Genomic DNA, 13,784 nt, shown 5'->3' with positions numbered 1-13,784 from the left:
AGTCGCTTATCGCGTGAGTGGGGGGGGGGGGGGGGGGAGTGTCTGTACCTCATACAGCCCAAGAGAATGATGTCTTGACCCCCTCACTGTCCCCACAGCCACGGGCCACTCTCCCCGCACCGCTCCTACACTCACAAGCGCTCCATCCTCCCCCTCCCCCCCACAGTGACCCCACACCTACAAGGTTTTTGTCCCTCCACTCACACTCATCTGCCCCCCCCCCCCCCCCCCCCCCCCCACTGTCCACACAGCCATGGGATATCTGTCCCCCTCTCCCCATACTGCCCCTTTACCCACCAGACCTCGGTTTCTTTTGCTCGTTCAAGAATACAGTGAATTAGATTAGATTAGATTAGATTAGATTAGATCCTTTATTTGTCATTCAGACCTTTCGGTCTGAACGAAATGTCGTTGCCTGCAGCCATAAATATAATAATAAACAACAAAACACACAATAAACACAAATTAACATCCACCACAGTGAGTTCACCAGGCACCTCCTCACTGTGATGGAGGCAAAAGTCTTAAAGTCACTGTCTCTTCCCTCCTCATTCTCCCTCTGCGCTGAGGCGATACCCCACCGGGTGATGGTAGTCAAGTCCCGCGGCTCAACCGAGCTCCGCAAACGGGCCGGTTCAAGCTCCGCGGCCCGGGGTTGTCGAACATGCCGCCGTCCAGTCCAGCGGACGCAGCTGTTGCCGCGGGAGCTCCGGAAAACAGGCACCAGCCTGTGACCTGCGAGCTCCCGACGACGTCGTCCACTGGCCCGCGGCCGAGCCCCGGATTCAGGTCGCCGCCGCCGCCTCAGCCACCGGAGCACCGTCCCAGCTCCGAGTCGTGCAGCTGCCACTGGAGCACCGTCTCAGCCCCGCGCCGGGCCGCCCTCACCGGAGCGCCGTCTCAGCCTCGCGCCAGGCCGCCCTCACCGGAACGCCGTCTCAGCCCCGCGCCGGGCCGCCCTCACCGGAGCGCCGTCTCAGCCCCGCGCCAGGCCGCCCTCACCGGAGCGCCGTCTCAGCCCCGCGCCGGGCCGCCCTCACCGGAGCGCCGTCTCAGCCTCGCGCCAGGCCGCCCTCACCGGAACGCCGTCTCAGCCCCGCGCCGGGCCGCCCTCACCGGAGCGCCGTCTCAGCCCCGCGCCAGGCCGCCCTCACCGGAGCGCCGTCTCAGCCCCGCGCCGGGCCGCCCTCACCGGAACGCCGTCTCAGCCCCGCGCCGAGCCGCCCTCACCGGAACGCCGTCTCAGCCCCGCGCCGGGCCGCCCTCACCGGAGCGCCGTCTCAGCCCCGCGCCAGGCCGCCCTCACCGGAACGCCGTCTCAGCCCCGCGCCGGGCCGCCCTCACCGGAACGCCGTCTCAGCCCCGCGCCGGGCCGCCCTCACCGGAACGCCGTCTCAGCCCCGCGCTGGGCCGCCCTCACCGGAACGCCGTCTCAGCCCCGCGCCGGGCCGCCTGGAACGCCGCCACAGCTCCAAATTCGGCCAGCCAGTTGGCTGGCTCTGCCTCCGGAGCCTCGAGGTCGGTCGCAGTTGGAGGCCGTCAGCTCCACCATTAGGCCTCAGCGCAGACAGAGGCAGAGAAGGGGGGATACGACAGAAGAGTCGCGTTCCCCCGAAGGGAGAGACAGAAAACCATGTTTCAGCCCCCCCCACATAACACAACCTAATAACCAAAAATGTAACTAAACAAGACAAAAAAAACAACAACAAAAAGTAAAGACAGACGGACTGCAGGCGAGCCGCAGCCGTTCAACAGCGCCGCCACTTCCGGAAAGTGAAGCCACATTCCCTTCAAAGTGGGTTCAGCGCTGCTTGCTAATGTCCATCCTGAGTTTTAGCCCTGGCTATGGAGGCGACCCTGTGAAACGATGGATTAAATGAATACCTTTCTTTGCTCGAAGCTGCAGACGTGGCCAATTGATTATTCTGGGGCTATTTAAAAGAAAGGTCGGACAAAATGTGTGGCCACCATTGTTCACAGGGACAGGATGTACAGAATCTTCGGAGCCAACAATCAAACTCAATTACCGAGACACACGGATCTACACTCGTGAGTGACGTTGGTGAAGTGGGAGTCTGGCACAAAAGGGATGAGTAAAGAGATCGGGTCCAATGTGTTCCTGTGATAAATGAAAGCCGTTGACGGAATGGGGAAGGAGCCTTGCAGGACGATCGCCATCGGAGCTTTGACCAGGGAATGAGATGTGGGAGGAAACGGGATCACCCAGAAGAAATCCGTACAGTCACAGGGAGAATAGACAATAGGTGCAGGAGTAGGCCATTCGGCCCTTCGTGCCAGCACCGCCATTCACTGTGATCATGGCTAATCATCCACATTCAGTACCCTGTTCCTGCCTTCTCACCATATCCCCTGACTCCGTTATCTTTAAGTTCCATCTAACTCTTTCTTGAAAGCATCCAGAGAATTGGCCTCCACTGCCTTCTGAGGCAGAGAATTCCACAGATTCACAACTGTCTGGGTGCAAACTCCACATAGACAGCACCCGAAGTCAGGTACTATTGCAATAACTATTGCAGGTACTTTATCACAACGTTTAAGAAACATTTAGACAGGTACATGGATAGCTCAGGTTTCCAGCGATATGGGCCAAATGCAGGCAGGTGGGACTAGTGTAGATGGGACATGTTGGGCGCAGTGGGCAAGTTAGGTTGAAGGGCCTGTTTCCACACTATATGACTCAGACCCTGTGACACTAAGTTAGGATTGAACTCGGGTCTTTGCTGTGGTGAGGCAGCAGCTCTACCCGCTGCACCACTGTGCCGCACTGAATACCTGAGAGGACAGTGCGGTAGAGTTGCTGCCTCATAGCGCCAGAGACCCAGGTTCGATCCTGACTATGGGTGCTGCCTGTGTGGAGTTTGCACGTTCTCCCTGTGACCACGTGGGTTTTTCATAGGTGCCCCAGTTTCCTTCCTTACACCAAAGATGTGCAGGTTTGTAGATTAATTATCTTCTGTAAATTGTCCCTATTGTGTAGGATCGAACGAATGTACAGGTGATCGCTGGCCGGCGTAAACTCGATGGGCCAAAGGGCCTGTTTCCATGCTGTATCTTTAAAGTCTAACGTAAAGTCTAAAGGCAGGCAGAGTTTTGAATGATTGAGCGTTTCAGCTGCAGTCTTGACTTCAAAATGTCGAACTCAGTTCCTTGAATCGCTGTCTCTGACATCCTTCTTCCCAAGTTCTCTTTAATTCAGATCACGACTGTGTTGATGAGGTACAACGTTTCCAGGCTCCTTTGAGGAAACCGCTGTTAAGTGTTAAAAACTCCCACCGGTTCGCTGATGCCTTTTATTGAAGGAAGAATATATTTTGATCTGAAAATGAGTCTCAATTCAATATAAGTCTACTCATAACTGCCCTCTGAGACGGCCAAGCAAGCCTTTCAGATAAATCAAGTCGCTGCACGAGGGAATAGGAATGAACCAATTGGACTCTTGGCTCCAACCTAGACATCGGATCTAAATAGGAAACACTTTCATTTATAAAACGCCTGCGGGCACACTTATCGAATATAGAAACATATAAAATTCTTAAGGGATTGGACAGGCTAGATGAAGAAAAATGTTCCCCATGTTGTGGGAGTCCAGAACCTGGGGTCACAGTTTAAGAATAAGGGGGGAGGCCATTTAGGACTGAGGTGAGGAAAAACATTTTCACCCAGAGAGTTGTGAATCTGTGGAATTCTCTGCCACAGAAGGTAGTGGAGGCTAATTCACTGGATGTTTTCAAGAGAGAGTTAGATGTGGCTCTTAGGGCTAAAGGAATCAAGGGATATGGGGAAAAAGCAGGAACGGGGTACTAATTTTTGGACGATCAGCCATGATCCTATTGAATGGCAGTGCTGGCTCTAATGTCTCGAATGGCCTCCTCCTGCACCTATTTTCTATGTTTCTCCACCATCTAAGGCATCTACACAAGGTGCCGTATCTAAAAGGTGGAACCCATGCCCTGTTCCCCTTGCTACCGCTGGGTAGGAGGTCCAGAAGCCTGAAGACCCCCACCCCCCACCACCAGGTTCAGAAACAGTTGGCGACCCACCAAGTCCACGCCGACCATCGATCACCTGACCACGCTAGTTCGATGTGATCCAACTTTCGCATCCACTCCCTGCACCCTAGGGGAAATTTTACAGAGGGCCAATAGACGTACACACCTAAAGGGCTTTGGGGTTCCCAAAGGAAACCCATGTGGTCACGGGGAGCACGTGCAAACTCCACACAGACAGCACCCGAGGTCAGGATCGAACCTGGGTCTCTGGCACTGACAGACAGCGGCTCTACCAGCTGCGTCATTGAGTAGGGGGGGGGGGGGGGTTCCTGGTTTATCAGTGCTATTAGTGACGTAAAGAAGCAGTATTGATTACTTACAGGGCAGTGACAGAGACTCTTTAGTCAATAGACTTTCAGTGATGAACGCAGAAATAAAACACGCAAATTTCCACATTAAATCAAAAGAATTTTATTGCAAACACATTTTGTGGTGGGAGTATGTTTAAATGGGCAATGAAAGACAACACAATCCAGCATTATAACTTTAAAATCAATGCTGTTTCTTGTGCCCTTTAGCTAAAAGGCAAAACTCGACACAAAACTATATTAAATCAACAGCAAGTATATTATTGAGATGTTTTGAGTGCCACATAAAAAGTCACACTTAATTCTACCAATCAGCTACGTAATTCAAGAAAAGTAGTCACTAGTCACAGACTTAGATTTCTCTCATTTCTGCAAGAGGATGTGATTAAAACGATCCTTGAAGTAATTAAATTGGTAACCCAGAGTGCCGCTCGTGAGCATTGCTCCCATAAATACGTTATGTCTCCGATATAAGGCTTCATTTCACATGTTCACCAGTCTGTTATCCCAGCAGTGATCTGTATTATCTTCTGTCCACTGCACTAAAACAAAGATTAAGGCCTGTATTTCTTTGCACTTCAACTCCCCGTCTTCCTATGATTCAGCAGTGAAAAGGTTGCATTTGGGACTCACTGTTGCAACTATGTGCAACATGCACTTACATTATATCTTCATTAGAGGCAAGGCACTTCACTGGAGCATTGCCGAGTGAGACTGAGAGCAAGTCAAGTAATGCCCCTGTCCCACTTAGGAAACCTGAACGGAAACCTCTGGAGACTTTGCGCCCCACCCAAGGTTTCCGTGCGGTTCCCGGAGGTTTTTGTCAGTCTCCCCACCCGCTTCCGCTACCTGCAACCTACGGCAACCACCTGCAACCTCCGGGGACCGCACGGAAACCTTGGGTGGTGCGCAAAGTCTCCAGAGATTTCCGTTCAGTGGGACAGGGGCATAAGGAGATTCGGGTGAAGACGGCAGGAGGATTGACCGGTCAAAGACGTAGGTTTTGAAGAGTGCCTTTAGGGAGGTCTGGAGGTGGAGAGGATTAGAAGGGAATTCCAGGGCCAAGGGCCTTGATGTCTGAAAAGATGTGGATAGTGGAGACATAGCACGGGAGCAACTCCTGCCCTGCTCGGGAAGCAAGTACACCACCCTGAAAACTGTAATGTCCAGGTTCAGGAGCAGCTTCTTCCTCGCAACCATCAGGCCATTAAATCAGTCTGAAGAAGGGTCTCGACCCAAAACGTCACCCATTCTTTCTCTCCAGAGATGCTGCCTGTCCCGCTGAGTTAGTTCAGCATTTTGTGTCTACCAGGGCCATTAAACATCCAACTTCCAAGCAGGCCCGGAACTATGTAGACTTGTAGGCATTATTTGTGCACCATTATTGTCGATGATGGAGCGACTGAATTTGGAGTTTCCAAGGGCAGAGTTAGAGGAAGGGAAAAAATCTGCGTGTAGGGCAGGAGGAAAGTCCACAGATGCACACATTGTTTAAGAAAGAACTGCAGATGCTGGAAAAATTGAAGGTAGACGAAAATGCTGGAGAAACTCAGTGGGTGAGGCAGCATCTATGGAGAGAAGGAATAGGCGACGTTAACGACGCCTATTCCTTCTGTCCATAGATGCTGCCTCACCCGCTGAGTTTCTCCAGCATTTTTGTCTACCTCAGATGCACCCATGGGTTGGTTTATTGCCTTCTATAACTTGCCCCTGGTGTAAGTGAGTGATAAGAGAATTAGGTGGAGAAGCTGGGTGTTTAGTTCAGAGATATAGCACGGAGACAGGTCCTTCGGCCTATTGACCCCGCATGCTACCACTCCCCTATGCACACGAGGGACAAACCTGTACAGCTTTGGAGTGTGGGAGGAAACAGGAGCACCCGGAGAAAAACCCACGGCGCGGGCAGTGGGGAAAACGTACAAACTCCGTCACTGCTCAACTTCCATCCCCTCAGTGTGGGCAGGGAAGCAGGAGGTAGCCATCCAACTCCTCGTGCCTGCTCAGTAATTCAATAAGATCGCAGCCGATGCCAGATCGATATTACACGCTGCTTCTCATCATGTTCAATGATCGCCCTGCACAGCTGCATTCGCATGACAAGCCCGGATAGCAACAACCATTGCAACATCGCACCACGTCGCAGACAAGCAAAGATTCAACCGCGCAGTGGCGCACCCGGTAGAGCTGCTAGCTCACAGCGCCAGAGACCCGGATTCCTTCCTGAACGTGGGTGCTGTCCGTGTGGAGTTTGCATGTTCTCACTGTGTTGACCGCGTGGGTTTCCTCCGGCCTCCTCCCACATCCCAAAGACGTGCGGGTTTGTAGGTTAATTGGACCTCTGTAAAATTGTCCGCTATGTGTGGGGAGTGGCTGTGGAAGGGGAATAACATAGAACTAGTGTGAACATGTGATCGATGGTCGGCATGGACTCGGTGGGCCGAAGGGCCAGCTTCCGTGCTGTATCTTTAAGTCGTTCAATTCAACGATGGAATGTATAAAGCGTGTGGATATCACTGGCACAATACTACTCGCCCTCAGTGAAATAAGGGAACAAACCATCTGCTTTATGTTGCTCCAGATCCCCAGCAACTGCAGTCTCTTGTGTTTCCAGCCAAATAAACCATAGTCGCAATTTGTGTCTGGATTCTGCTCTCTAACTGCTTGCGGTTAAAAGTTGCAACAAAACATATTAAGCCATGCACACACAACCCAGCAACGGACGCCAGCTGCCCTAATATCATTATTATATCACAGTCGCAATAATCCATCATGTAATTTTGGCCATACGGGCACATTGATGAATGCAATTGATAAAACAATTTTAAAGAATAATCTAAATCACTGGAATCAAGAAATTATTAAAATCATGAGCTATACAGTAGCTCAGGACTACTCTCTAATTGTGGTAGGATGGCTTAGTTGCCTGATAACAGCTGGGAAGAAACTTCCCCTAATCTGAATAGGTGACGATTTGGGTTAGGACCCATCTTCAGACCGTATTGCAAGACCAGATCATGTATTAATCATGTATTGTCTTTCTGTTGACTGGTTGGCACGCAACAAAAAGCTTTTCACTATACCTCAGTACACGTGACAATAAACTAAACTCAACTCACATATTGTTGACAACACACCCAAAATGAGGGTGAATATCATTTTTTATATCTACCTAAAATAAATTGGATTTGGCTTTGCTTAGGGCACTTTTCTTTGAATTATAATTCTTCTGGGCCAAGACCTGACCAAGAGCCTGTTGAAGCAGTCACATCTGAAGGTGATAGCCTGGGATGAAGTTTCAGAAACAGAATCTAACCAGATATTTGTAAAAGAGCTGGAGTTCATGCTAAAATTCAGATTTTCCTATGAAATGTGTGTGTATTTTTGGCCCAGAAATTATTTAACATTGCAGTTGTCATTCATTAAAGGGGTGTGGGTTTCGGTGGCTGAGCCAGCAATTAATTGTCCATCCTGGAGAAGGTGGAGTTGATTTTCGTTTAGCTTAGAGATACAGCGTGGAAACAGGGCCTTTGGTCCCACCGAGTCTGTGCCAACCAACAATCACCCGTACACTAGTTCTATCCCACACACTAAGGACAAATTTTAGTGACAGAAGCCAATTAACCTACAAACCTGCATGTCTTCTCGAATGTGGGAGGAAATCGAAGCACCAGGAGAAACCCCACGCGGTCACAGGGAGAACATACAGACAGCACCCGTAGTCAGGTTCGAACCCGGGTCTCTGGCCCTGTAAGGCAGCAACTCTACCGCTGCGCCACTGTGACGACCCTCTTTTTTATTTGCAGGAAACTATTTTTTCTGTGAGCTGCTTTCTTGAAACACAAAGGTAAGCATTTTGACAGCGAAGGAATGGGAATATATTTCTGAATCAGGCTGGTGGGCAATCTTCATGTGGTGGTGCCCTCTTCACTTTGGGCAGTCTGAAGAGCAGGGAATGGAATGGCGGGTCACAGTGGCGCAACGTTAGAGTCGCTACCCTGCAGCGCCGAAGACCCGGGTTCGATCCCAACTACAGGGTCCGTCTGTACTGAGTCTGTACGTTCTCCCCGTGACGGCGTGGGTTTTCTCCGAGATCTTCGGTTTCCTCCCACACCGGCTTAGTGTAAGAGTAAATGGTCTCTAGTGCGTGTAGGATAGTGGGCGCTGAATCTCAAAACTAAACTAAGCTCACAATTGTTTTAAAATGGACCAGATTGCGTTCGATCGTCTCACGATCCAGTGTTTACACTTACCTTCTGCCGCCCTGCTATTCCAAATGTTCCACTTACGCTGTCAGAACACATTGTTCAAATGTCCCTAAATTGATCCAATAATCATGCACACGTAAAAAGTCATAAAAACATTTCAAATCATTTTGAACAAAAATACTTTTGTGACAAATTTGATAAACAAATTTGTTTAAACAATATTAACCCCTCTGGCTGAAGAAAGGTCTCGACCCGAAGCATCATCTATTCTTTTTGCTGCCTGACCCGCTGAGTTATTCCAGCTTTTTGTGACTATCTTTGGTTTAAACCAGCATCTGCAGTTCCTTCCTCCACATTTAAGTTAATTTAATCACATTAATGTCACATAACGTGATTTTTTTTAATAGTTAGTTTCACTTACATTTTCAATGAAGGCTCGTGAACTCATTCAAATCAATAGTACTATACGAGACAGTCTGGATCCACCTGGTGTAAACCTTGAGGGACTTGAAACAAACTCTATCCAGCTGAGCTCAGTCGTTTAGAGAACCAGGCCTGTGGAGAACTGGTGTAGCCCTCTGGAACACATACTGGAACATACAATTAGACTGTGGATTGTAGCCTGCAGCTAGTCAATTAGAGCCAGCACATTACGGATCTTTTGGAATTCCCTCAACAAACTATTTCTGGCTCTTCTGCTTATCCAATGGATAATTTAACTGTTCAAGATGTCCACTTAATCAATTTTTGCTGAAATAAATGAAAATCCTTTGGGGATGGGTGGGGTGCGGCATGGTGGTGTAGTGGTAGAGTTGCTGCTCTACAGTGTCGGAGACCCAAGCTCGATCCCGACTGCGGGTGCTGTCTGTACGGAGTTTGTACGTTCTCCCCGTGACCGCGCAGGTTTTCTCCGGGTGCTCCGGTTTCCTCCCACACTCCAAAGACGTGCAGGTCTGTAGGTTCATTGGCTTCGGTGAAAATGTCCCCAGTGCGTAGGATGGTGCTGGTGTACGGGGATCGCTGGTTGGTGTGGAGAATGAAGGGGGGGGGGAGACGGGGAGGGGGCACCTGCTGCTACATGCAACGGCAGGCCTGGTTCACCTGCTGCGAGAAAGCAAGACTGATGAACATTTTGTAACTTTGTCGTCTTTGTGTACTGACCAGGTGAGGTCTGTTGTGTGATTTTACCTGGTTGTATGCAAAAACAAAGAATCTCACTGCAACTAGGTAGGTGTGACAATAAAGTATCTCTGAATCATTGCGGGACCTTCATGGCCATCTCTGCTCTTTCTCATGCAGAAGCCCAAGAACCTTCTGAGCCCTCTCTGAGCTCTCTCCCTCGATCTATCCTGATACCCTGAAGCATTGTCTTTCAACTGACACACTCAACGTTTAGTTTAGGGCCTGTTTTAACAGCGCGGAAACAGGCCCTGCGGCCCAACGGTCCCCGCACACTAACACAGTCCTACATACACTGGGCACAATTTACATTTATACCAAGCCAATTAACCTACAAACCTGTACGTGGATCACAGGGAGAACGTACAAACTCTGTACAGGCAGCACCCGTAGTCAGGATCAAACCAGGGTCTCTGGCGCTGTCAGGCAATAGCTCTACCGCTGCGCCACCGTGTCGCCCATATTCAATGGAATTGGCTACCTGGGGCCATGTATGGAACCTGCCTGACATCAAACCCTTCAGTGCTAAACCTGCACGTTTCCAATTTAGGAGCAGTGTGCGTGGTTCAACTGGAGCAATTACACATCGATCCCAGACTTGCGTGCTGAAGGCTCATTTTCAACAGGCACCATTATCAACACAGCACCGTACTCCGTGTCTGTTTCCATCCGCTGCCTAAAATGACTCACTGAGATTTCACATCTGCTGTTCCTTTGTGGAACTAACTGTCCACTGCCTGAGATGCTTTTAACTGGTTTGTGGACCTGGATCGACCAATAATCCATCACAATCAATGGAGTGGGGTATTAATTGGAGTCCAGCAGATGTCCCTCTCTGCGCGCTCGACAACCGCTTGCCTCTCTCCTCGCCCGAGCCGCGAGTCAATACCTCTGGGCCGAAGCGCGCTGTCGCAACGGCGTCCGGAAGCGACCCAGCAGCAGCTCATAACCCGGCACCTCGCCACAGAACCGCACGGCTTCTCAATATGACGGAGAGAGCAAACTTTCCCTCTCTCACAGCCCGTTAATAAATCAGAGGTATTATGATCACCCCGTACACTAGCACTATCCTACACACTTATTATTTAGTTTGTTTATTTTAGTTTAGAGAAGCAGCGCTGAAACAGGCCCTTCGGCCCACCGAGTCTGTGCCGACCAGCAATCCCTGGACAGTAGCCTATCCTGTGAAGTGAGATTCAATGGAATAGCTGTTCATAATCTGGAATTTGGTAGAATCCTGCGCACTAGAGACAATTTATAATTTTTACCGAAGCCAATTAACCTACGTCTTTGGAGTGTGGGAGGAAACCGGAGAACCCGGAGAAAACCCATACGGTCTCAGGATCCGTATAGACAGCACCCGTAGTCAGGATCGCACCCTGGTCTCTGGCGTTTTAAGGCAGCCACTCCACCGCTGCACCACCGTGCCGCCCAATGAGAGATGTGATCTTGGTGGAATATTCACTTCGAAATGATTTCACATTTATATTTCAATATCTTTGGGGGATTTGATGGCTGTGACTCGTAAACGTGAGTGATTGCAGTGTTGAGGAAATTAGAATTCCCATGTGTGAACATGCTTACAAATAACTCTTGAATACCTAAACAATAATTCCATTAGCAACAAAAGCACTACTGGAGGAACTCAGCGTGTAAGGCAGCATCTGCTGAGGGAAATAGATAGGATTGCGACCCTTTGGACAGATTAAGTAGAGGAGAGATAGCTGGTGGAAAGAGGCAAGGGTGGGGCAAGAACTAGTGAGTGATAGGTGGATCCGGGTGAGGAGATGATTTGATTGTCAGAGGAGTCAGGTGGGTGGAGAGGGTGAGCAGGGTTCGGGGTGATAAGTGGGGAAGACAAAATAGTGCAAATGGTGGAACTGGGTAAGAAAGGAAAGTGCAGAGTGAAATGCAGAACCAGAGGAGGGGTGATGGGTGGAAGGGAATGCGGTGGGGAGAGAAAGTGGAAAGTGGGAACTGGAGTAGAGAGGAATGCAATGAGCAGGTGGGAGAGGGGCAGAGCAGGATAGATGGGAAGGAAATGAAGGTTTTATCTAAAATTGGCAAATTCAACGTTCATGTTGTAGACCTCCTACATCGGTAGACGAGGCAAGCACTTCACTGAACACTTAAACAAAGTGACCGCTGACTCTTAAAACGAGGTAAGAACAGCATTTGTATAGGAAGAAACTGCAGATGCTGATTTACACCGAAGATAGGAAGATAGACACAAAATGCTGGGGTAACTCAGCGAGACAGGCAGCATCTCTGGAGAAAAAGGAGTCTGAAGAAGTGTCTTGACCCGAAACGTCACCTATTCCTTTTTTCCAGAGATGCTGCCTGTCCCGCTGAGTTACTCCAGCATTTTGTGTCTATCTTTGAGTAGCTTATGACCCAATGTATTCTCCAATTTCAGACAAACTTTGACACCTTCCCCTCCCCCAGCACTCATCAACAGGAAACATGGTCTGATTTATTGTCCCTCCGCAGATGCTGCCCGACCGGCTGAGATCTTCCAGCAGGAGATCTGCAGTCTCTTGTATCTCCAATCATTCCATTAGAGTTGATCAAGAAAATACCATCTCCGACAACAATACACCTTAATCCAGACATGGCGTCTGGCCTGCGGAGTTACTCCAGCGCGCTAGATTCCAGCATCTGCAGTTACTTACATAGAAACATAGAAATTAGGTGCAGGAGTAGGCCATTCGGCCCTTCGAGCCTGCACCGCCATTCAATATGATCATGGCTGTTCATCCAACTCAGTATCCCGTACCTGCCTTCTCTCCATACCCTCTGATCCCCTTAGCCACAAGGGCCACATCTAACTCCCTCTTAAATATAGCCAATGAACTGGCCTCGACTACCCTCTGTGGCAGAGAGTTCCAGAGATTCACCACTCTCTGTGTGAAAAAAGTTCTTCTCATCTCGGTTTTAAAGGATTTCCCCCTTATCCTTAAGCTGTGACCCCTTGTCCTGGACTTCCCCAACATCGGGAGCAATCTTCCTGCATCTAGCCTGTCCAACCCCTTAAGAATTTTATAAGTTTCTATAAGATCCCCTCTCAATCTCCTAAATTCTAGAGAGTATAAACCAAGTCTATCCAGTCTTTCTTCATAAGACAGTCCTGACATCCCAGGAATCAGTCTGGTGAACCTTCTCTGCACTCCCTCTATGGCAATAATGTCCTTCCTCAGATTTGGAGACCAAAACTGTACGCAATACTCCAGGTGTGGTCTCACCAAGACCCTGTACAACTGCAGTAGAACCTCCCTGCTCCTATACTCAAATCCTTTTGCTATGAAAGCTAACATACCATTCGCTTTCTTCACTGCCTGCTGCACCTGCATGCCTACTTTCAATGACTGGTGTACCATGACACCCAGGTCTCGCTGCATCTCCCCTTTTCCTAGTCGGCCACTTGTGCCTCCAATACACATTCAAAGACTGAGAAACAATGTAGCAAACGAAATGTGTAGGAAGGAACTGCAGATGCTGGTTTAAACCGAAGATAGACACAGAATGCTGGAGTAACTCAGCGGGACAGGCAGCATCACTGGAGAGAAGGAATGGGCAACGTTTCGGGTCGAGACCCTTCTTCAGATGCAGCAAATTGTATCTATGTCATTAGAGGCAATTGTGAAAAGAACTGACCCCCGAGCAAATCCTCGGCAGTTATATCGTTTAAAATAAACATCAATACAAATAACATAGCAATAACTCCTGGTTTCGCCCGCAATCGCTGCAGAAGTATAGATCGCCCTACCTTCGCAAATTCTCCACAGCCCAGAGTGGGAGTTTAAATCTTCCCAGCCCTTCCCATAGTCATAACCGGAATCTGAAACGTCGATAATGTACCAGTAATCCGTGGCGATAGCGACCGTCAGAAAGACGAAACTTAAGAGTCCCGTGAGCCCGGCTGTCACGCAGACTGTTCCGAGAGTCATCTTACCCCAAGTCCCCCTGCCTCTGTCGGGCGAGATCAATGTGCTGGCCAGACACCACCTGGTGCATTTAACCAA

The 13,784-nt window shown here is 49.6% G+C and overlaps 1 protein-coding gene across 1 annotated transcript in view; it reads right to left on the bottom strand.

Annotated features, from left to right (window-relative positions):
• Positions 1-13,784, bottom strand: part of tmem235 (transmembrane protein 235) — a 28,768-nt gene extending 14,984 nt beyond the window's left edge. Inside the window, exon 1 of the mRNA XM_033044267.1 lies at positions 13,529-13,784. Within this exon, the coding sequence (XP_032900158.1) occupies positions 13,529-13,709 (181 nt within the window). The 5' untranslated portion in view covers positions 13,710-13,784. The remainder of the gene's footprint in view (positions 1-13,528) is intronic.

Source organism: Amblyraja radiata, chromosome 26 (assembly GCF_010909765.2).
Source record: "Amblyraja radiata isolate CabotCenter1 chromosome 26, sAmbRad1.1.pri, whole genome shotgun sequence".
Classification (NCBI taxonomy): domain Eukaryota; kingdom Metazoa; phylum Chordata; class Chondrichthyes; order Rajiformes; family Rajidae; genus Amblyraja; species Amblyraja radiata.
The sequence above is the reverse complement of the archived record's forward strand: the minus strand, read 5'-3'. Positions and strand labels throughout refer to the sequence as shown.